The sequence below is a fragment of the Callithrix jacchus genome, chromosome 12 (assembly GCF_049354715.1).
Source record: "Callithrix jacchus isolate 240 chromosome 12, calJac240_pri, whole genome shotgun sequence".
NCBI classification, from domain to species: Eukaryota; Metazoa; Chordata; class Mammalia; order Primates; family Cebidae; genus Callithrix; species Callithrix jacchus.
This window is the reverse complement of record NC_133513.1, coordinates 39,359,816-39,385,702: the sequence shown is the minus strand read 5'-3', so window position 1 is coordinate 39,385,702 and position 25,887 is coordinate 39,359,816. Positions and strand designations below refer to the sequence as shown.

Genomic DNA, 25,887 nt, shown 5'->3' with positions numbered 1-25,887 from the left:
TCATATTAACTTAAAATTGGAGTCTGAATCTGGGAGTTTTACCATAATCCTTAATTAGAAAGACCAGAAAGACTTCCACTGAATGGTGGAGTCTGGACTAGTCTTACCCACTGAAGCACTCAAGGCATGCAGGGTGTTCTTGAACAGAGAAAGACAGGCAGTCTGCTCTAGCAGCTCGTGAGTTACAGACAGCAACATTCAAGGCAGTTTCTGGACCTTCATTTCAGAGGCTTGTGGTCTCTGGAGCTGGCACTTCCCCTCTAGACAAGGCAAGCTGTCTCGGCAGCGACATACCTATCCCTGTGTTAACCTTCTAATGGCAAAACAGAAATGCTGCTACGGATCTTGGGTTAAAGACTTTGTCTAGGAAATCAGCGGGTCCTTTTAGATTCAAGTGAATGTGCATTGTAAATCAGAGCACAACACAAATATCAGGTGTCATTATACCAGAGATAAATATTTTCTTCATATCCACAATCAGCTGAAATTTTCACAGCATCCAATCAAGCAAGTCTCACCCTGAAAAGCAGAAAGGTTATCATATTACCTGGCACTTCCCTGCTGGAGATTTTGATGAAGGATGCTGCACAGAGAAGTTAGAATTCCTTTTCTTACCAAATCTACTCCTAAAGAAGGAAAAGAATCACAACAGATTAAATGTTTGCTTTTGAGACTTAGAGATCAAAATACTCTTTCAACAATGAACCTCTTCCTGGAAACATTTCCAACTGCATGGTTATGCTTTCACAGCCACACCATTTCTGCTCTATCACCCTGATTCTTCCATTCCACTCTCCTAAAAAGTAACTGCTGGTCCCAGCACTTTGGGAGGCCGAGCCGGGCAGATCACTCGAGGTCAGGAGCTTGAGACCAGCCTGGTCAACATAGTGAAATCTCTTCTCTACTAAAAATACAAAAATTAGCCTGGCATGATGGCGGGTGCCTGTAATCCCAGCTACTTGGGAGGCAAAAGCTACAGTGAGCTGAGATCACACCACTGCACTCTAGCCTGTGCAACAGAGCGAGACCCCATCTCCAAAAGAACAAAAGAAAAGAAAGTAACTGCTGCCTCTCAGAATGAAAACAACTCAGTATCTTTGTTCAAAAGATGATGGGAATCACCCTCAATTCCAGGTAGGAAAATCATTCTAAAAGAGCATACTGAATAGCAAAGTAATTACTGTGTGTTGTAAATTGGCTAATTGTCTCATTAAAGTTTAATCATTATTCTGTATCTCTTACTATTTTTATCAACACCATCTCTCAAAAAAAAAAAAAACCATCAATTCTTCCCCTGAATCCACTTTGGAAAACAAGGGATGAAAGCAAGAAGGAAGGCAAAGTTATAACAGTGTTTATCCAAGTCACCCAGATTTGGCTGCTATAGTCCCTCCCTGAGGGACTTTCTATTCCTGAAGGGAATAAGTCTTCTACACCTGCCCTAATTTTATTTCTAGCCTTAGTTGTTTGGCCTCCTTACAAGCATGGCATGCAGCAATCTCTTACTTTGTTCCTGCTGGTGCACCAGAAATCCCCCTGTGGCCAGTCCAGGTGGGAACACCAGACACTGCTCCCAGGCACCGCTGACGAGAGAGCCTCAGTGCTTTCAAGGCATCCTGGGCCACTCGGTTGGCTTCTGCCTCCACCAGCACGAAATCTGGGCTAGCTCCATCCATGATGGCATCATGCTTCATGACACTGTGCACGCCAACTAGCAAGAAAAGAAATAGCACAGTGGTATTTCACTTTGTATGCAAGAAAGACACTTTTCTCCTCTGTATAAGTATAGTGTTGCGATAGACAAAAAACAATAAATACTTCTAGGTGCTATTTACTGAGTGGCTATAATGACTTATGAACTTCACAAATGCCATTTCTACTCACGGTGTCAGCACTACCATATGAGGTATTTTCATTGTCTCTGTTTTATAATAATTTAAGCATAACACTTTAATCACAAATTTAATTTAATCTCCTTCCTGCTACCTAGAAGGGAAGTGAAAACCTTCCACTAATAAACTTTTCATGAAGGAAAAATATAAATCAGAATTATATAATTTCTAAAAATAATAATCATGAAAATAATGCATTATCAGAATCATTGGGATATATTTAATGCAGTAACAAGTAGAGAATTCATACCCTTGAATACTTAAATCAATAAAATGAAAAAAGATAATAAACAAATACTTGAATTAGTGTTGAGCAAGATGGCCAAACAGGAACAGCTCTGGTCTGCAGCTCCCAGTGAGATCAACACAAAAATAAGGTGATTTCTGCATTTCCAATTGAGGTACCTGGCTCATCTCATCGGGACTGGTTAGACAGTTGGTGCAGCCCATGGAGGGCGAGCCAAAGCAAGGTGGGGCGTTGCCTCACCTGGGAAGCACAAGGGGTCAGGGAACTCCCTCCCCTAGCCAAGGGAAACCCTGAGCAACTGTGCCATGAGGAACAGCACATTCCGACCCATATACTATGCTTTTCCCATCATCTCCACAAGCCTCAGACCAGGAGATTCCTTCAGGTGCCTATACTACCAGGGCTATGGGTTTCAATCACAAATTTGGCAGCCATTTGGGCAGACACCGAGCTAGCTACAAGAGTTTTTATTCATATCCCAGTGGCACCTGGAATGCTAGTGAGACAGAACCATTTACTCCCTTGGAAAGGGGGCTGAAATCAGGGAATCAACTGGTCTTGCTCAGCAGATACCATCCCCATGGAGCCCAGCAAGCTAAGAACCACTGGCTTGAAATTCTCACTGCCAGCAGAGCAATCTGAAGTCAATCTGGAATGCTCAAGGTTGGTGGGAGGAGGGGCATCTGCCATTACTGAGGCTTACATAAGCAGTTTTCCCCACACTGTGTCAACAAAGCTGCAGGGAAGTTCAAACTGGGTGAAGCCCACCACAGCTCAAGCCACTGCAGCTAGACTGCCTCTCTAGATTCCTCCTCTCTGGGCAGGGCATCTGTGAAAGAAAAGCAGCAGCCCAGTCAGGGCTCCTAGATAAAACTGCCATCTCCCTGGGACAGAGCACCTGGGGAAGGAGTGGCTGTGAGCGCAACTTCAGCAGACATAAATGTTCCTGCCTGCCAGCTCTGAAAAGAGCAGCAGATCTCCCAGCACGGAGCTTGAGCTCTGCTAAGGGAGACTGCCTCCTCAAGTGGGTCCCTGACCCCCATGCCTCCTGATGGGGAGACACCTCCTAGCAGAAGTTGGCAGACACCTCATACAGGAAAGCTCCAGCTGGCATCTGGCAGGTGCCCCTCTGAGACAAAGCTTCTGGAGGAAGAAACAGGCAGCAATTTTTGCTATTCTGTAGCCTCTACTGGTGAAACCCAGGCAAACAGGGTCCGGAGTGAAACTCCAGCAAACAGCAATAGACCTGCAGCAAAGGGGCCTGTTAGAAGGAAAACTAACAAACAGAAAGTAATAGCATTGACATCAACAAAAAGGATGTCCACACAGAAACCCCATCGAAGGTCACCAACATTAAAGATCAAAGGTAGATAAATCCACAAAGATTAGGAAAAAAACAGTGCAAAAAGGCTGAAAACTCCAAAATCCAGAACACCTCTTCTCTTCCAAAGGATTACAACTCATCACCAGCAAGGGAACAAAACTGGATGGAGAATGAGTTTGATGAATTGACAGAAGTAGGCTTCAGAAGGTGGGTAATAACAAACTCCCCTGAGCTAAAGGAGCATATTCTAACCCAATGAAAGAAAGCTAAGAATCTTGAAAAAAGGTAGAGGAATTGCTAACTAGAATAACCAGTTTAGCAAATAACATAAATGACCTGATGGAGCTGAAAAATACAGCACGAGAACTTTGTGAAGCTTATACAACTATCAATAGCTGAATCAATCAAGTGTAAGAAAGGCTATCAGAGATTGAAGATAAACTTAATGAAATAAAGCATGAAGACAAGATTAGAGAAAAAAAAAATGAAAAGGAACGAACAAAGTCCCCAAGAAATATAGGACTATGTGAAAAGACCAAACCTATTTTTGATTGATATACCTGAAAGTGACAGGGAGAATGGAGCCAAGTTAGAAAACACCCTTCAGGATATTATCCAGGAGAACTTCCCCAATCTAGCAAGGCAGGCCAATATTGAAATTCAGGAAATACAGAGAACACCACAAAAATACTCCTTGAGAACTCAGAGCAACCCCAAGACATATAATCACCAGGTTGAAATGAAGTTAAAAATGTTAAGAGCAACCAGAGAAAAGGTCAGGTTATCCACAAAAGGAAACCCATCAGACTAACAGCAGATCTCTCTGCAGAAACCCTACAAGCCAAAAGAGAGGGGTTCAATATTCAACATTCTTAAAGAAAAGAATTTTCAACCCAGAATTTATGTCCAGCCAAACTAAGCTTTATAAATGAAGGAGAAATAAAATCCTTTACAGACAAGCAAATGCTGAGAGATTTTGTCACCACCAGGCCTGTCTTACAAGAGCTCCTGAAGGAAGAACTGAATACGGAAAGGAAAAACCAGTACCAGCCACTGCAAAAACATACCAAATCGTAAAGATCATCAACACTATGAAGAAACTTTATATATATATATGGACACATCCAATACAGGAGCACCCAGATTCATAGGGCAGATATATATGTTATTTGAAACCAATGAGAATAAACACACAATGTACCTGAATCTGTGGGACACAGCTAAAGCAATATTTAGAGGGAGATTTATAGCACTAGATTCATGAAGCAAGTTCTTAGAGACCTACAAAGAGACTTAGACTCCCACACAATCATCGTGAGAGACTTTTAACACCCCACTATCAATATTAGACAATTCAACAAAACAGAAAATTAACAAGGATATTCAGCACTTGAACTCAGCTCTGGACCAAGCAGACCTAACAGACATCTACAGAACTCTTCTCCCCGAATCAACAGAATATACATTCTTCTCAGCACCACATCACACTTATTCTAAAATTGACCACATAATTCAAATAAAACACTCCTCGGCAAATGTAAAAAAAAAAACAGAAATCATAACAGTTTCTCAGACCACAGATGCAATCAAATTAGAACTCAGCATTAAGAAACTCATGCAAAACCGCACAACTACATGGAAACTAAATAACCTGCTCCTGAATGACTACTTGGGAAATAACCAAATTAAGGCAGAAATATATAAGTTATTTGAAACCAATGAGAACAAACATACAATGTACCAGAATTTGTGGGACACAGCTAAAGCAATGTTTAGAGGAAAATTTATAGCACTAAATGCCCACAGGAGAAAGTGAGAAAGATCTAAAACTGATACTCTTAACATCACAATTAAAAGAACTAGAGAAGCAAGAGCAAACAAATTCAGAAGCTAGCAGAAAACAAAAAATAACTAAGATCAGAGCAGAACTAAAAAAGATAGAGACATGAACAACTCTTCAAAAAAAAAATCAATTAATCCAGGAGGTGGTTTTTTGAAAAGATTAACAAAATAAATAGACTGTAAGGGTTATTGTCTTGCGAGGTTTATTGCCGAGTTTAAAATGAGGAAACTGAGGCCAGCATGAGAACAATTAGATGCCAATTTATTCAGCTCCTGGGTGAGGTTCTGTGGTCCCAGGGAAAGAGGCCAGAGAAGTCACCCCTGACTCCTCTGGCCATTGGGTTTTATAGGGAGTGAAGGTGTTTGATTGGTGGTGGAAAAACAGGACATGGACGTGGCAAGTAGGTAGGTAGGCGGGATTTCCGGATGGGGCAATGTGCTATTGGGCAGGTTTTGGCGGGTCTTTCCAAGGGCAGGCTAGGTGCTGAGTGCAGAGGGGATTTCCAAGGTGGAGCTAGATGATAGGTATATTCTGGTGATGTAATTTTCAGGCAGGGAGAGGGATGGGCGTGTCCGAGCTCCCAGCAAGGCAACCAGCCTTACAGTCTCACTAGCCAGACTAATACAGAAAAGAGAGAAGAATCAAACAGACACAATAAAAAAATGATAAAGGAGATATCGCCACTGATCCCACAGAAATAGAAACTACCATCAAAGAATAATATAAACACCTCTCTGCAAATAAACTAGAAAATCTAGAAGAAATGGATAAATTCCTGGACACATTCACCCTCCCAAGACTAAACCAGGAAGAAGTAGAATTCCTGAATAGACGACTTAACAAGTTCTGAAACTGAGGCAGTAATCAATAGCCTACCAACCAAAAAAAACCCAGGACCAGATGGATTCACAGCTGAATACTACCAGAGGTACAAAGAGGAGCTGGTACCATTCCTTCTGAAAGTATTCCAAACAAAAGAAAAAGAGGGACTCTTCCCTAAATCATTTTATGAAGCCAGCATCATCCTGATAGCAAAATTTGGCAGAGACACAACAAAAAAAGACAATTTCAGGCCAATATCCCTGAGGAGCATCAATGCGTAAGTACTCAATAATATACTGGCAAACCAAATCTAGCAGCATATCAAAAAGCTTATCCATCACAATGAAGTTGGCTTTATCCCTGGGATGCAAGGCTGGTTCAACATATGCAAATTAATAAATGTAATCCATCACATAAACAGAACCAATGACAAAACCACGATTATCTGAACAGATGCAGAATAGGCCTTTGATAAAATTCAACACCCCTTCATATTAAAAGCTCAATAAACTAGGTGTTGATGGAACATATCTCAAAATAATAAGAGCTATTTATGACAAACCCACAGCCAGTATCATACGGAATGGGCAAAGCTAGAAGTATTTCCTTTGAAAACTGGCACAAGACAATGATGCCCTTTGTCACCACTCCTATTCAACAAAGTATTGGAATTTCTGGCCAGGGCAATCAGGCAAGAGAAAGAAATAAAGGGTATCCAAATAGAAAATGAGGAAGTCCAATTGTCTCTGTTTGCAGATGACATAATTGTATATTTAGAAAAGCCCATCATCTTAGCCCAAAATCTCCTTAAGCTGATAAGCAACTTCAACAAAGTCTCGGGATACAAAATTAATGTGCAAAAATCACAAGCATTCCTATACATCAATAACAGACAGAGAGTCAAACCATGAGTAAATTCCCATTCACAACTGCTACAAAGAGAATAAAATACCTAGGAATACAACTTACAAGGGATGTGAGTTCTTCAAGGAGAACTACAAACCACTGCTCAAGGAAATAAGAGAGGGTACAAACAAATGGAAAACATTCCATGCTCATGAACAGAAAGAATCAACATTGTGAAAATGGCCATACCGCCCAAAGTAATTTAAAAATTCAATGCTATCCCCATCAAGCTACCATTGACTTGCTTCACAGAATTAGGAAAAACTACTTTAAATTTCATATGGAACTAAAAAAGAACCTGCATAGCCAAGACAATCCTAAGCAAAAAGAACAAAGCAGGAGGCATCACACTACCAGACTTCAAACTATATTACAAGGCTACAGTAATCAAAACAGCATGGTACTGATACAAAAACAGATATATAGACCAATGGAACAGAACAGAGGCCTCGGAAATAACGTCACACATCTACAACCATCTGATCTTTGACAAACCTAACAAAAACAAGCAATGGGAAAAGGATTCCCTATTTAATAAATGGTGTTGGGAAAACTGGCTAGCCATATGCAGAAAACTGAAACTGGACCCCCACCTTACACCTTATACAAAAATTAACTCAAGATGGATTAAAGACTTAAACATAAGACCTAACACCATAAAAACCCTAGAAGAAAACCTAGGCAATACCATTTAGGACATAGGCATGGGCAAAGACTTCATGACTAAAACACCAAAAGCAGTGGCAACGAAAGCCAAAATTGACAAATGGGATCTTTTGCACAACAAAAGAAACTATCATTAGAGTGAATAGGCAACCTACAGCATGGGAGAAAATTTTTGCAATCTGCCTATCTGACAGAGAGCTAATATAATCTATGAGGTACTTAAACAAATTTACAAGAAAAAACAACCCCATCAGATAGTGGGTGAGGGATATGAACAGACACTTTGCAAAAGACAACATTTATGCAGCCAACAAACATATGAAGAAAAAAAAGCTCAACATCACTGGTCATTAAAGAAATGCAAATCAAAGCCATAATGAGATACCATCTCACACAGGTTAGAATGGTGATCCTTAAAAAGTCAGGAAACTAGATGCTGGAGAGGATCTTAAAAACAGGAAACAATAGATGCTGGAGAAATAGGAATGCTTTTACACTATTGGTGCAAGTGTAAATTAGTTCAACCATTGTGGAAGACAGTGTGTTGATTCCTCAAGGATCTAGAACCACAAATACCATTTGACCCAGCAATCCCATTATTGGATATATACCCAGAGGATTATAAATCATTCTACTATAAAGACATATGCACACATATGTTTACTGCAGCACAGTGCTGTTCAGAATAGCAAAGACTTGGAACCAACCCAAATGCCCACCAATGATAGACTGGATAAAGATAATGTGGTATATATAAACCATGGAATACTATGTAGCCATAAAAAAGGATGAGCTCAGGACCTTTGCAAGGACATGGATGAAGCTGGAAACCATCATTCTTAACAAACTAATGCAGGAACAGAAAACCAAACACCACATGTTCTCATTCGTAAGTGGGAGATGAACAATGAGAACACATGGACACAGGGAGGGGAACATCACACACGGTGGCCTGTCAGGGGGTGGTGGGGTTAGTGAAGTAATAGCATTAGGAGAAATATCTAATGCAGATGACAGGTTGATGGGTGCAGCAAACCACCATGGCACCTAAACGTTCCGTACATGTAACCCAGAATTTAAAGGATAATTTTTTAAAAAGTAAAGAAATACTTGAACTGATAAAAATGAATTTTTAAAAAGAAAAAAAGCACTAAAAAAAGAATGAAAATAAATTAATTTTCAAGTAAAGTTATAAAAAGAAAAACATTAAGTCAAAAACTCCTACCAAAATAAAACAAAAACAAAAGCATGAGGAAGAACTTTTATCTTGCTTTTAAAGATAAAAGCAAACATTAATGAGGTAGAAGACAACCATTAATTTAATTAATAAATTAAAATCCTGGTTTATGTAAAAAAAAATCACAAAACAGACAATCCACTAACTTAGCTTAAGCAATGAAAAGAGGAAAAATATACAAAATTATAAATGACGAGAGGGAAATTTTTTTGAAACAGAAACACATTTTAAAAATCATTTAAAAATTATTTTATATACCTGAATGGAAACTTGAAAACTAGACAAAATACATAGTTTCCTAGGAAAACAGACCAAAATTACAGAACAAAAAGAAAGGTGCCAAGAAACTACATTACAAAAAAACATGAGGGCCAGGTAGTGTCACAGGAAAATTTTAACAAATCTTCCAATACCAGCTAGTCCCAATGCTATATAAATTATTCCGAAGAACTGAAAATGAAAAGAATTTTTCAAATTCTTTTTATGAAAAAGTATATATTGAAAAGTAAACATAATACATATAATATAAAGAAAATTACATAACAATATAACAGGAACATAAATGAGAAAATACAAATACTTTAGCAGACAAAATCCAAAAGCAACAACAACAAAAAATACACTACAAAAAAGTAAAAGTTATGAATTCAAAGTTAGGAATTCAAGGTTGGTTTAATATTAGAAAATCTATTATGTAATAAACTTAATATGGTTTATTATCTCCACAAATAATATTCCTATAGATTCTAAGAATGCCTTTGACAGAATTTAACATTCATGTCTGATGAAAACATTCAGAAAATTGGGAATTGATTAATACCTCTTTAATCTAATAAAACATATGCCTTCATCTTAACACCAGAATCTTAATGAGTAAACACAGGAGGTTATTCCCACTAAAAATAGGAAAGATAAGATGTCCACTATCTCCAATATTTAATATTTATTTCATATGTGTTAGTGTAATTACAAGAGGGAAATCAATTAGAGACATAAGAACCGAAATGAAAAAGTACAACTTTCTTTCTGAGGATTTAAAAAAAAAAAAAAATGATAGTACACCTAGAAAACCTAGAGAATCAATGATAAAACTTGAACAGTAAAATAATTCAGGAAATAAAAAATATATAAAATTCACATACAGACACCTAAAATCTTCCTATTTACAAACAATAGCCAGCTAAAGATATAATGGTGATAAAATTCTATCTATAGTAACAGAAAAGATTAATACACTTAAGAATAAACCCAAACAATGTGTAAAGCTTAAACAGAGAAGACGTAAAAACACTCCTGGGAACATATACTATCAGACTTAAACAGAAAGACTTCCCTTGCTCTTGACTAGAATGACAATAACCATTCTCTCTGAGTTAATTTATATGTTTAATGCAATCTCAATAAAAATATCAAGCTTTTTTATGAAGCCAGACAAACTGAAGCCGAAGTTCATATAGAACAAAAAACTTTCATGAACATATCAGAAAACACGGAAAATGTAAAGTGACACCATATTGGACAATAAAACATGCTCTCCAATTATAACAGTTTGGTGCTGACGAAGGAAGAGAGAGAACAGGAGATTAACCAGAAACTAGAAATAGATCAAACTACATATGGAAAGGTACTACATGATAAAGGTGGCATCTCAAATCACTGAGATAAACAGATTTGAAATAAGTGATGCTAGAAAACTTGGGGCATTATTTGAAACAAGATAAAATCCACACTTCATACTCCAAATGGATCAGAAATCTGAACGTAAGAAGCAAAACCATACAAGTAATACAAGAAAATATGGTGAATTATCATATGATCTATACGTAGAAAAGGCTTAGAACTATGACTCCAAATTAATAACAGATAAATCTGGCAAATTTATTTTTTAAAAACCTGTTTCATAGAAAAAAAGTCATCATAAGTAATAAAGGATATCCCATGAGGAAATATTTGTAAAATACATGGAAAATGAAAAGCTAACATCCCTAATATAGTAAGAACTCTTTAAAACTAAGGGGGGAAGGGGGCCAAAAATATTATTTAGAAAATGGACAAAAGGCATGAACAGACAAATTCACATGAAGAAAAAATTTTTAAACATGTTTTTAAATATATATTTTTATATAAATTTATATATGGTCCTATAAAAAGTTCAATTTAACTCAAAGAAAATAAATGCAAGTTAAAACTTGAGATATCCTTTCTCACCTATCAGACTGGGAAAAATTAAAAGTATAACACCACACTCTTGACAAGGCTCTGGGAACCGACAGTTGTACATTGCTGGTGACAATTCAAATTGATCTAAACCTTACAAAAGGGAGTTGGGCATTATTCAAAAAAAATTAAAACCAACCAAACAAAACAACCTTACATTTGTGTTTACCTTCTGATCTAGCAATCCTTCTTGTATAAGCACAGCATTATTTACTGCAGCATTGTGGCTGAAAGAAGCTATAAACAATCTAAATTCTCATATGTGGATAAACTGTGGTACAGGTTGAATATCCCTTATCCAAAATGCTTGTTTCAGATTTTGACTTCTTCAGATTTTGGAATAATTGCATATACATAATGGAATATCTTGGGGCTGGGCCCCAAGTCTAAACACATAATTTATATATTTTTAACACACACCTTGCACACATAGCCCAGAGGTAATTTTAATACAATACTTTCATCAATTTTGTGCATGAAACAAAATATTGACTGCATTTTGACTGTGATCCATCACATCAAGTCAGATGTGGAATTTTCCACATCTGGCATCATGTCAGTACACAAAAAGTTTTTGATTTTAGAGCATTTTAGATTTGGGGTTTGGAATCATGGATGTTCAACCTGTAGGTCAACATAGCAGAGCACTCTAGCAATAAAAATTGCTACAAGGAGGAAGAGCTCTCTGCTAACTAATTATGGAGTGGCTGTCAGGATATATGAAGTTTCTTTTTAAAAGTACAGAACGGAGAGGATCCAAGATGGCCAAATAGGAACAGCTCTGGAGTGCAGTTCCCAGCAAGAACAATGCAGAGGGTGAGTGCCCACAGCATTTCCAAACAAATTTTCACTGCCCACAGACCAGGAGATTCCCAGGCCAAAAAGCGCCACAAGTTCTCAGCACGGCGGTTTCAGCCAGTGCTGGGTTGGCACAGAGAAACTCACATAAATCTGGGCGGCCATTTCAACTCGTTCCTGGAAAACCTGGGAGACAGAGCCACCAATTCAACTGAAAGGGAGGGGGCAGAGACAGAGAGCCAGATGATCTGGCTCAGTGGGTACCATCCCCACACACCAAGCAATCTGAAATGCTCTGGATTGAGTTTTGCAGCAAGCGCAGCTGGAGCCAGGACAGTCCAGCTCAGCTGGGGGAAGGGCAACCACCACTACTGAGGGAGTTCACACAGCAGCTGGGCAGAGCCTGCAGCAGCTCAGCAACACCTCTGCTGGCAGACTGTAACTAGACTACTCTGTGTGGGGCAGGGCATCTATGAAAAAAGGCAGCAGCACGACAGGACCTTATAAATAAAGCCGACCTTCCTAGGACAGAGCACCTGGGAAGAGGCTGTTATGAGTTCTGATGCAGCAGACTTAAAAGTACCTGCCCAGCAGCTCTGCACAGAACAATGGAGCTCCCAGCACAGCACTTGAGCTCCTAAAAGGGACAGACTATTTCCTCAAGCAGCTCCTCAACCCCTGTATAACCAAAGAGACACCTCATAAAGGAGAGCTCAGGCTGACATCTGGCAGGTACCCTTCTGGGATGAAGATAATAGAAGAAGAAACTGGCAGCAACCCTTACTGTTCTGCAGCCCACACGGGTGATGCCCAGGCAAACAGGGTCTGGAGTGGAGCTCCAGCAGTCCTGCAGCAGAAGGGCCTGACTGTTAGAATGAAAACTAAGAAACAGAAAGAAATAACTTCATCATCAACAAAAAGGACGTCCACTCAGAGACCCCATCCGAAAGTCACCAACTACAAAGACCACAGGTAGATAAAGCCACTACGATAGGAAGAAACCAGCACAAAAAGGATGAAAACACCAAAAACCACAACGCCTCTCCTCCTCCAAAGGATCACAACTCCTCACCAGCTAGGGATCAAAGATGCATGGAGAACAAGTCTGATGAATTGACAGAAACAGGCTTCAGAAGGTGGGTAATAACAAACTTCTCAGAGCTAAAAGAACATGTGCTAATCCAATACAAAGAAACTAAGAACCTAGAAAAAAGGTCAGATGAAATGCTAACTAAAATAAACAGCTTAGAGAAGAATATAAACGACTTGATTGAGCTGAAAAACATGAGAACTTCGCAAAGCATTCACAAGTTTCAATAGCCAAATCAACCAAGCAGAAGAAAGGATATCAGAGATAGAAGATCAACTCAATGAAATAAAACGAGAAGGCAAGAATGGAGAAAAAACAGTGAAAATAAATGAACAAAGCCTCCAAGAAATATGGGATTATGTGAAAAGACCTAATCTACATTTGATAGGTGTACCTGAATGTGATGGAGAGAATGAATCCAAGCTGGTAAACACTCTTCAGGATATTATCCAGGAGAACTTCCCCACCCAAGCAAGCCAGGCCACCATTCAAGTCCAGGAAATACAGAGAACACCACAAAGATATTTCTCAAGAATAGCAACCCTGAGGCACATAATCATCAGATTCACCCAGGTTGAAATGAAGGAAAAAATGCTAAGGGCAGCAGAGAGAAAGGCTGGGTTACCCACAAAGGGAAGCCCATCAGACTCACAGAGGATCTCGTAGCAGAAACCCTACAAGCCAGAAGAGAGTAGGGGCCAATATTCAACACCCTTAAAGAAAATAACTTTCAACCTATAATTTCACATCCAGCCAAACTAAGCTTCATAAGCAGAGAAAGAAAATCTTTTATGGACAAGCAATTGCTGAGAGATTTCATCAGTACCAGGCCTGCCTTACAAGAGCTCCTGAAAGAAGCACTAAACAAGGAAAGGAACAACCAGTACCAGCCACTCCAAAAATGTACCAAATGGTAAAGACCATCGATTGACACAATGAAAAAAATGCATCAGCTAATGGGCAAAACATCCAGCTAGTCTCAAAATGGCAGGATCAAATTCATACATAACAATATTAACCTTAAATATAAATGGGCTAAATCCCCCAATCAAGAGACACAGACTGGCAAATTGGATAGAAAATCAAGACCCATTGGTGTGCTGTATTTAGGAAACCTATCTGTGCAAGGACACACATAGGCTCAAAATAAAGGGATGGATGAAGATTTATCAAGCAAATGGAGAGAAAAAAAACAGGAGTTGCAATGCTAGTCTCTGATAAAATGGAATTTAAACCAACAAAGATCAAAAGAGACAAAGAAGGGCATTACATAATGGTAAAAGGATCAATGCATCAAAAACAACTAACAATCTTAAATATATATGCACCCAATACAGGAGCACCCAGATACGTAAAGCAAGTTCTTAACCTACAAAGAGACTTAGACTCCTGCACAATAATAGTGGGAGACTTTAACACTCCACTATCAATACTAGACAGATCAACAAGAAAAAAAATTAACAAGGATATCCAAGACTTGAACTCAGATCTGGACCAAGTGGACCTCACAGACATCTACAGAAATCTCCACCCCAAATCCATAGAATATACATTCTTCTCAGCACAGCACTGCACCTACTCTAAAATTGACCACATCATTGGAAGTAAATCACTCCTTTGCAAATGCAAAAGAACTGAAATCATAACAAATGGTCTCTCAGACCACACGGCAATCAAATTAGAACTCAGAATTAAGAAACTAACTCTGAATCGCACAGCTTCATGGAAACTGAACAACTGGCTCTTGAATGTTGACTGGATACACAATGAAATGAAGGCAGAAACAAAGACGTTCTTCTAAACCAATGGAATGAATACACAACATACCAGAATCTCTGGGACACATAAAGCAGTATGCAGAGGGAAATTTGTAGCAATAAATGCCCACATGAGAAGCAAGGAAATATCTAAAATCAACACCGTATTGTCAAAATTGAAAGAACTAAAGGAGCAAGATCAAAAAAACTCAAAAGGTAGCAGAAGACAAGAAATAACTAAGATCAGAGCAGAACTGAAGGAGATAGAGACATAAAAAACCCTTCAAAAAAATCAGTAAATCCAGGAGCTGGTTTTTTGAAAAGATCAACAAAATAGACAGACTGCTAGCCAGATAAATAAAAAAGAAAATGGAGAAGACTCAAATAGATGCAATAAAAAACGATAAATGGGATATCACTACTGATTCCACAGAAATACAAACTACAATCAAGAGGTTACAACAACCAACTCTATGCACAAAAACCAGTAAACCTAGAAGAAATGGACAAATTCCTGGACACTTGCACCCTCCCCAGCCTAAACCAGGAAGAAGTTGAAACCTTGAACAGACCAATAACAAGGGCTGAAGTTGAAGCAGCAATTAATAGCCTACCAGCCAATAACAGTCCAGGTCCAGATGGGCTCACAGCTGAATTTTACCAGACGTACAAAGAGGAGCTGGTACCATTCCTTCTGAAACTATTCCAAACAATACAAAAAGAGAGAATCCTTCCCAAATGATTTCATGAGACCAACATCATCCTGATACCAAAATCCGGCAGAGACTCAACAAAAAAAGAAAACTTCAGGACAATATCCACGATGAACATTGATGCAAAAACCTTCAATAAAATACTGGCAAAATGACTGCAACAGCACATCAAAAAGCTTATCCATCACAATCAAGGAGGCTTCATCCCGGGGATGCAAGGCTGGTTCAACATATGCAAGTCTATAAATGTAATCCACCACATAAACAGAACCAAAGACAAAACCCACATGATTATCTCAATAGATGCAGAGAAGGCCTTTGACAAAATTCAACAGCCCTTTATGCTAAGCACTCTCAATAAACTAGGTATTAAAGGAACATATCTCAAAACAATAAAAGCTATTTATGACAAACCCACAGCCAATATCATACTGAATGGGCGAAAACTGGAAGCATTCCCTTTGAAATCTGGCACTAGACAATGATGCCCTCTCTCACCACTCCTATTCAATGTAATATTGGAAGTTCTAGCCAGAGCAATTAAGCAAGAAAAAAAAATAAAGGATATTCAATTAGGAAAAGAGGAAGTCAAATTGTCTCTATTTGCAGGCAACATGAGTGTATATTTAGAAAGCCTATCATCTCAGCCCAAAATCTCCTTAAACTGATAAGCAACTTCAGCAAAGTCTCGGAATATAAAATCAATGTGCAGAAATCACAAGCATTTCTATATACCAATAATAGACAAACAGAGAGCCAAATCATGAGCAAACTCCCATTCACAATTGCTACAAAGAGAATAAAATACCTAGGGATACAACTAACAAAGGATGTAAAGGACCTCTTCAAGGAGTATTACAAACCACTGCTCAAGGAAATAAGAGAGGATACAAACAGATGAAGAAACAATTCCATGTTGATGGTCAGGAAGAATCAGCATCATGAAAATGGCCATACTGCCAAAAGTAATTTATAGATTCAATTATATCCCCATCAAGCTACCAATGACCTTCTTCGAAGAACTGGAAAAAAACATCTTAAACTTCATATGGAACCAAGAGAGCCCGCATAGCCAAGACAATCCTAAGCAAAAAGAACAAAGATGGAGGCATCATGTTACCTTACTTCAAACTATACTACAAAGCTACAGTAATCAAAACACCCTGGTACTGGTACCAAAACAGAGATATAGACCAATGGAACAGAACAGAGGCCTTGGAGGCAACACCACACATCTACAACCACCTGATCTTTGACAAACCTGACAAAAACAAGCAATGGAGAAATGATTCCCTGTTTAATAAATGGTGTTGGGAAAACTGGCTAGCCATGTACAGAAAGCAGAAACTGGACCCCTTCCTGACACCTTGCACTAAAATTAACTCCAGATGGATTAAAAACTTAAACATAAGACCTAACACCATAAAAACCCTAGAAGAAAACCTAGGCAAAACCATTCAGGACATAGGCATAGGCAAGGGCTTCATGATAAAACACCAAAAGCAGTAGCAACAAAAGCCAAAATAGACAAATGGGACCTAATTAAACTCCAGAACTCCTGTACAGCAAAAGAAACAATCATTAGAGCGAACCAGCAACCAACAGAATAGGAAAAAAATTTTGCAATCTACCCATCTGACAAAGGGCTGATATCCAGAATTTACAAAGAACTAAAACAGATTTACAAGAAAAAAACGAACCCATCCAAAAGTGGGCAAAGGATATGAACAGACACTTTTAAAAAGAAGACATATATGAGGCCAACAAACATATGAAAAAAATGCTCATCATCACTGATTATTAGAGAAATGCAAATCAAAACTACATTGAGATACCATCTCACGCTAGTTAGAATGGTGATCATTAACAAATCTGGAGACAGATGCTGGAGAGGATGTGGAGAAATAGGAACACTTTTACACTGTTGGTGGGAGTGTAAACTAGTTCAACCATTGTGGAAGACAGTGCAGCACTTCATTAAGGACCTAGAAATAGAAATTCCATTTGACCCAACAATCCCATTACTGGGTATATATCCACAGGATTATAAATTGTTCTATTATAAAGACATGTGCACATGAATGTTCACTGCAGCACTGTTTACAATACCAAAGACCTGGAACCAACCCAAATGTTCATCAACAATAGACTGGACAAGGAAAATGTGGCATATGTACACCATGGAATACTATGCAGTCATAAGAAAATGAGTTTGCATCCTTTGTAGGGACATGGGTGAATCTGGAAACCATTATTCTCAGAAAACTGACACAAGAATAAAAAATCAAACACCACACCGGGGGATGGAGGCAGCAAACCACATTGCCATGTGTGTACCTATGCAACAATCCTGCATGATCTGCACATGTACCCCAGAACCTAAAGTACAATAAATAAATAAATAATAAAAGTACAGAAGGGAATATAGTGTAGAATCTTTTGTGTAAGAGAATAAGGGAACAGGAAATTATACATGCACCTACTTATTTCCACAAAAAGAAACTGATAAGGTTCAGCTGGGTCTCCACCGAAATCTCATCTTGAATTGTAACTCCCACAATTCCCATGTGACATGGGAGGAACCTGGTGGTAGGTAACTGAATTGTGGGGACAAGTCTTTCCTACACTGTTCTCATGATAATGAATGAATCTCATGAGATCTAATGGTTTTAAAAACTGGAGTTTCCTTGCACAAGCTCTCTTTGCCTGCTGCCATCCATGTAAGATGTGACTTGCTCCTCCTTGCTTTCTGCCATGATTGTGAGGCCTCCACAGCCATATGGAACTGTTAAGTCGATTAAATCTCTTTCTTTTATAAATTGCCCAGTCTCAGGTATGTCTATCAGCAATATGAAAACAAACTAATAGTATTCAGTCAACTGGCACCAGTAGAGTGGGGTGCTGCTGAAGAGATACCCCAAAATGTGGAACTGGCTAACAGCTAGAGATGGGAATGGTATGGAGGGCTCAGAAGACCGGAAAATGTGAGAAACTATATAACTTCCTAGAGACTTATTGAATGGCTTTGACAAAAATGCTAATAGTGATATGAACAGTAAGGTCCAGGCTAAGATGGTTTCAGATGGAGATGAGAAACTTGTTGGGAACTGGAGCAAAGATGACTCTTGTTATGTTTTAGCAGAGACTGGTGGCATTTTACCCCTGCTCTAGAAATCTGTGGAACTTTGAACTTGATAGATATGATTTAGGGTATCTGGGAGAAGAAATTGCTAAGCAGCAAAGCATTTAAGAGATGACATGGATGTTGTTAAAGGCATTCAGTTTTCTAAGGGAAGCAATGCATAAAAGTTTGGGAAATGTGCAGCCTGGCCATGTGATAGAAAAGAAAACCCCATTTTCTGAGGAGAAATTCAGGCTGGCTGCAGAAATTTGCAAAAGTAACAAGGAACCAAATGTTAATCCCAAGACAATGGGGAACATGTCTCCAGAGCATGTCAGAGACCTTCATGGCAGCCCCTCCCATTACAGGCCAAGGGGCATAGGAGGAAAAAGTGGTCTCATGGGCCTGGCCCATGGTCCCCATGCTGTGTGCAGTCTGGGGACTTGACCTGCTTCCCAGCTGCTCCAGCCATGGTTGAAAGGGGTCAACATAGAGCTCAGGCTGTGGCTTCAGACAGTGCAAGCCCCAAGCCTTGGCAACTTCCACATAGTGTTGAGCCTGCAAATGCACAGAAGTCAAGAATTGAGGTTTGGCCAGGTGTGGTGGCTCAAGCCTGTAATCCCAGCACTTTTGGAGGCCGACGCGGGTGGATCACGAGGTCAAGAGATCGAGACCATCCTGGTCAACATGGTGAAAATCCATCTCTACTACAAATACAAAAAATTAGTTAGGCATGGTGGCGTGTGCCTGTAATCCCAGCTACTCAGGAGGCTGAGGCGGGATAATTGCCTGAACCCAGTAGGTGGAGGTTGCGGTGAGCCGAGATCGCGCCATTGCACTCCAGCCTGGGTAACAAGAGTGAAACTGTCTCAAAAAAAAAAATTGAGGTTTGGGAACCTCCACCTAGATTTCAAAAGGTAGATGGAAATGCCTAGATGCCCAAGCAGAAGTTTGCTGCAGGGGCAGAGTTCTCATGGAGAACCTCTGCTAGGGCAGTGCAGAAGGGAAAGGTGGGGTTGGAGCCCCCACACAGAGTCGCTACTGAAGTAATGTCTAGTGGAGCTGTGAGAAGAGGGCCACTGTCCTCCAGACCCCAGAATGGTAGATCCACTGACAGCTTGCACTGTGCTCCTGGAAAGGCTGCAGACACTCAATGCCTCCCATGAAAGCAGCCAGAATGGAGTCTATACCCTGCAAAGCCAAAGGGGTGGAGCCTCGCAAGACCATGGGAACCCACCTCTTACATCAGAGTGACCTGGATGCAAGACATGGATTCAAAGGAGATCATTTTGAAGCTTTAAGATTTGACTGCCCCACTGGATTTAGTACTTGTGTGGGGCCTGTAGCCCCTTTGTTTTGGTCAATTCCTCCCATTTTGAATGGCTGTATTTACCCAATGCCTGTACTCCTATCATATATAGGAAGTAACTAACTTGCTTTTGATTTTACAGGATCATAGACAGAAGAGACTTGCCTTGTCTCAGATGAGACTTTGGACTATGGACTTCTGAGTTAATGCTGAAATGAGTTGAGACTTTGGGGGACTATTGAGAAGGCATGATTGGTTTTCAAATGCAAAGATATGAGATTTGGGAGGGGCCAGAGGTGGAATGATATGGTTTGGCTGTGTCCCACCCAAATCTCATCTTCAATTGTAACTCCCACAATTCCTACATGTCATAGGAGGAACCCAGAGGTGACTGAATTATGGGTCAGGTCTTTCTTGTGCTGTTCTCATAATAGTGAATGACTCTCATGAGAACTGATGGTTTTAAAAACAGTAATTTCTGTGCACAAAGTCTTTGCCTGCTGCCATCCACAAAACATGTGACTTGCTCCTCCTTGCCTTCCTCCATGATTATGAGGCTTCCCCAGCCATGTTGAATTATAAGTCAATTAAACCTCTTTCTTTTTTAAATTGTCCAGTCTCAGGTATGTCTAGATCAGCAGTGTGAAAAGGGACTAATACAGAAATACGTGAAGGAAATGCCAGAAACTCATCAGACTAGAAAGGGAAAAAAGGGGTGGGGACAGGGTGAGGGATGACACTTCTTTGAGTATACCTTTTTGTGTATTTTGTCTTTTGTAACTGTGTTAACGTGTTACTACTCAGAAGATAACATAGAGTCAACAAGGATGGGAAGAAACCCTAAAGTAGAATACAAACAAATTAACTTACTGTATTTTAAATTGATAGTACACACTGATAATAATACAATGAAGGGTGAGAAAAAAGAACCAAGTTATTTTGACCCAAGTAGTGTTCTAACCAAAAACTTAAAGACAAAAAGAAATATAAACAAATATGAACTCTAGTTAATATAACTGTTTTTTTGCCATAGTTCAGGTTAAAAATTCTAAAAAACTACCATGTATCCTAGGATTGAGGAGTAAGTCAGTAGGTTGTGAATGAAGGTCTTGAAGGGAACTACAAACATGGAAAGGGCCTCAAAATGAAATTGGCACTGAAATGAAATTGGAGACAACAGTATCTCCTCATTGTATTTTGCTTTTTGGAGCTTGTTAGAGTATAACTGATATATAACAACTGCCAAAGTACAGTATTTGGTAAGTTGTGACATTATGACATACCATGAAACTATCACTACAATCAAGACAATAAACATAGCCATCCCTGAAAAACTCATGTCCCTTTGTGATTTCACCCTCCCATACTCCAGGCCCAGACAACCAACCTACTTTCTGTCATGACTGTGTGTTTTCTAGGATTTTATGCAAATGGCATCAGAGTATATACTAATCTTATTAGTCTGAAAGTCATCCATGCTGTAGCATGTATCAATACTCTATTTCCTTCCATTGTTGATTAGCTTTTTTTTCTTGTTTTGAGACGGAGTCTCACTCTGTCACCCAGGCTAGAGTGCAATGGCACGATCTCGGCTCACTGCAACCTCCACCTCTCAGGTTCAAGTGATTCTCCTGCTCAGCCTCCCAAGTAGCTGGGATTACAGGCACCCATCATCATACCCAGCTAATTTTTGTATTTTTGTAGAGATGGGGTTTCATCATGTTGTCGAATCTGGTCTTGAACTCCTGCCCTCGAACTCCTGCCCTCAGGCGATCTGCTCACTTAGGCCTCCCAAAGTGCTGGGATTACAGGCATGAGACACCACGCCTGGCCTGTTTATTAGTATTTGATATGCCATGGTTAGTTTAACTATTTACCTGTTGGTGAACATTTGTGCATTTCTCCATTTTGACTATTACTAATAAAGCTGCTATGAATATTTATGTACAAGCCTTTGTATGACCATATCTTTCTATTTCTCTTGGGCAAATACACACCCAAGACTGAAAAGGCTTTATTATAAGGAAGGTGCATGCCTAATTTTTAAGAAAATTTTCCAAAGTGATTGTGCCCTTTTACATTCCCACCAGGTGTGTATGAGACCCAACTTCTTCACATATTTACCAACACTTAGTGTGCTCAGTCTTGTCTCATTATCGTTTTAATTAGCATTTCCATAATAACTAATAATATTAATAAGCTTCATATATTTATTTGCCATCTACATATCTTTCTTGGTGAAGTCTGTTCAAAGTATTTGTCCATTTTAAAAACTGGGTTATACATAGTTTTTCTTGAGATGGGGTCTCACTCTGCGCCCAGACTGGGGTGCAGTGGCATGATCACAGCTCACCACAGCCTCAACCTCCCAGGCTCAAGCAATCCTCCCAACTCAGCCTCCCAAGTAGCTGGGACCACAGGTGTGTGCTACCACATCCAGCTAATTTTTTTCATTTTTTTGTAGAGATAGGATTGCACCATGTTGCCCAGGTTGATCTCAAATTCCTAGGCTAAGGCAAACAACCCACCTCAACCTCTCCAAGCGCCAGGATTACAGGCTGAGCCACCACATCCAGCCAGTAATTTTTGACTGGGTGCCAGACATTGTGAATTTCATCCTGTTGGATATTGGGTATTTGTATATTCCTATAAACATGCAGGTGGGGCTGAAGCAGTGCTCACTGTAAGGCTGATCATTCCCTGCGACAGAATCAAGACCTCCTACTCTGTATTATACCCAATGCCCCATGAAAAATTTTTCCAGTCTAGCTGGCAGGACAGGCACAATCCCTGGCCATGGGTGAGCACCAGGCATGTTTCCTCTAATCCAAAAAGTTAGAGAGGAAAGGCCTTTTCACTGACCTTAAGTAGTTTTCTTGCATAGTGTGCTCATCAGCATTCAGCAGAGTGCCAAAGGAGACTCTGCAGACCTGTGGGGTTCTCTCCCTGTGTAGAGCTCTCTCCTCTATCATCTCTTTCATGTAAACACCAGCCACCCTGGCCTACCCTGATGCTCAGCTGTGTCTTCTCAACACAGGATCCTCCTGGGGCTCCACTTGGGTTCTCCCTCTTTCTGTCACAGCACGAAAATTCTCTCAAGGCAGTAGGGCAGGGCAACTGGAGAATTCAGTTCATTTGTTTCCCATCTCTCAGAGATCACTGCCCTTTAATGCCTGAAAAGTATTGCTTTGTATGTTCTGTCAGTGTTTTGTTTCACATGGAAAGGTAAACGTTAATCTCCCTTTGCTGGAAGCCAAACTCATGGTTTTTCTAGACATAGAGACAGATGTATCTGTGCAATTTGTTGTGCATATGTATGCACACAACAAACACATACACGTACATATATCTATTTCCTGACATTACTGGCTAGGAAAGCAGTCATGTACCAGTAGCAATGAACACTCTGAGAATCCAGATCCTAGTTCCTAAATACCATTCTCCAGGGATTCCTGAAGAAATAGCTGATTCCAGGGCTGGCACAGAATACAAATTGAGCTCAGCATATATTAGTATGCCAAGAAGAAAGGAGGTGCTCAAAGAATAGTGGGGACACACCAGAGGCACAAAGGAGCCAGCTTGAAGGAACTCCTACCCACGAGACAAATCTAAGACAATATGAGCATCATAATACCCCTACTAATGGATTACAGTCATGGAAAAAAAGAATCCATTAGTCCATACTCATCTAAAAACAAATTAATAAATAAGTAAGGGAGAAGGAAAACCTTCCTTACAATAGAATGTTAATCACCATTTGGCAACCACTGTAGTAATAACTGACTGAGGAAAGAATCATCAATGGATGTTAAAACTAGTAGATAAAAGTTTGATGAGAAACAGGATATTTATACAGTCTCAAAGTATATTCCTTGAAAGCACAAATTAATTACAAAGTGAAAAATATTAATGTTAGCACTAAGAAACCTGGCAGACTCTACCTTAACCCAGTGATCTTAAAAATTAACCTGTAATAGGTCAAACCAACATGTGTCTTCTGATAGATGCACTGAGTAAGATACAGTATCACCTCTGTGGCATTCCTGCCACAAAAAAATGTATGCACAGATGTGTGTGTGTGTGTGTGTGAATGTAAAGCAAAAGCTGAAAAATGTTCATAACTTGGAAAAAGGATATAGGAGAGTTCTTTGTATTATTCAAACTGATTTAAGTTTGAAATTACTTCAAAATATGAAATTAACAAAAAAAATTAACCATGCTAAGTAAGTCTTTCTAAAATGCTACACATAAACATGCCTTTTTAAACTGGATGTCATAAACAGCAATCTCTGGTAACTCAAGACTATCATATTGTGAACACAGAGACTGCTAAGGGATCACTAAGTGGGGCTAGCTATATGCCACGGTCTTGAGCAACTGTTGAGTCTATATCTCCTAACTTTTCTTCCTTGACATTAGCTATCATCTTTCATGCTTCTAGGATGCCTGTCACTAGCCACACGCTTGTCTCTCTCTTATGATGATACTTTAATCTCCTGTGGATGGAAGATCAGATTAATGTAGCACATAGCATGTAAAGAAACTGCCTACTAATGTTCAGGTAGTACACATCTACTTAAAGAATTGCACACCTCCCATGAGTGGCTGTAAGTACTATTGTTTTCCAAAGTTTAAAATTATTCTAGGTCTTCAGAAAAGAGGTGTGAATACAATTTTTAAAATGTCAATATATTTCACATCTAAATTTTTGAAGAAAAACACCTCTGGCTGAGAGCCCTCTATGCACCATCAGTTAAAGGCTGCTATCGCTAAAAATAGCCTACTCATTTTCTGATTCTAGCATCCCTGTGGCAAATGTATCAAAAGAATTACCTGATTTTTTGAAAAGCTTTTCCAAAACATAATCATCATTGCTCTGTTCCTTGGCCTCACTCTTGTTTTCAGTGTCCTGCTTCTGATACCGCCTTTTCTTCACCAGGTATGGAATTCGAGTTCCTTCAAACTTGGCGTCTCTGCAATGCTTAGGGTTCTTAGACTTTTGCTTTGGTCTCAGATGTTTCTCCAGGGTCTTTTCCTCTGCTGCATTATGATGTTTTGTTTTTGACTTGTGCTTATAAAACTTATTTTCCATTTGTTTATTCTCCCAAAAAGATTCTGTTTGAGCCTGGCTGGGTATTTCTCTTTTATAGGAAAGACCCAACTTTTCATCAATACTTTCGTCACCAGATAGCCTAGAAGTTTTGCCTGTTCTTGAATTTGAACATTCCCCATTTCCACTAATCACTGATGACTCTTCTGGTCCAAACACTGCATTTGTCTCTTCTCCAAGCCTATCACTGCTAGTTACATTACTACTCGTGTGAGGGTCATCTTTCAAAGGATCACTTTGACTAGAAGTTACTGCATTTATTTCACCTCCTTTAGCCTTAGGTTTCTCTTCAGATGATGTGGCATCATTGACAGGTATGTTAGAAGCAGGGAACTTTTTGTGTTTTGGGATATCATGTTCTGCTCCAAAGGCTGGTTGAATCTTTCTTTTTAAATGGCATTTGGGTGTCTGAACATCTGATCCAGTTCCTGTAAAGAGGAAAAACACAGCTAATACTATATTGTATCATCTTGTGCAACTGATTACTTTAAATTAAACGATTTTACAAAATACCTGCAAAAATAGCACTTGTTTCAGTGCTCTGGGATGCATCAGGACTAGTCAGAGTAAACAGCTCATAGAGATCATTGGATTTGAAAAACCGCCTTTGTTTTGGGTCTTTTAGCACTCTATTTGTCAAAAACTGCTTGAAGATTTGTCTAAAAAAATAAAAGGTAAACCGGTATAAAACAACGTGTAGCTCTACCTAAAAATTCAAGTTATAAAGCAATATGAGAGAGAGATGGTAATAGCAGCTGCACATATGGCTAAATAATCCCCCAAACTTTCAGCCTTGGAAAATTATAACTCGGGAAACATATAATACATCAGTTAA

The 25,887-nt window shown here is 39.3% G+C and overlaps 1 protein-coding gene across 4 annotated transcripts in view; it reads right to left on the bottom strand.

Moving 5' to 3' along the window:
• The window catches only part of ERCC6 (ERCC excision repair 6, chromatin remodeling factor), a 104,514-nt gene that overhangs the window by 11,233 nt on the left and 67,394 nt on the right, over positions 1-25,887 (bottom strand). For all 4 annotated transcript variants that reach the window (XM_078345342.1, XM_017978911.4, XM_009009555.5 and 1 more), the window contains 4 exons: positions 25,566-25,711; positions 24,776-25,480; positions 1,507-1,711; positions 548-626 (listed from right to left, as the gene is read on the bottom strand). In XM_078345342.1, coding sequence (XP_078201468.1) covers positions 548-626; positions 1,507-1,711; positions 24,776-25,480; positions 25,566-25,711 — 1,135 coding nt within the window. The remainder of the gene's footprint in view (positions 1-547; positions 627-1,506; positions 1,712-24,775; positions 25,481-25,565; positions 25,712-25,887) is intronic.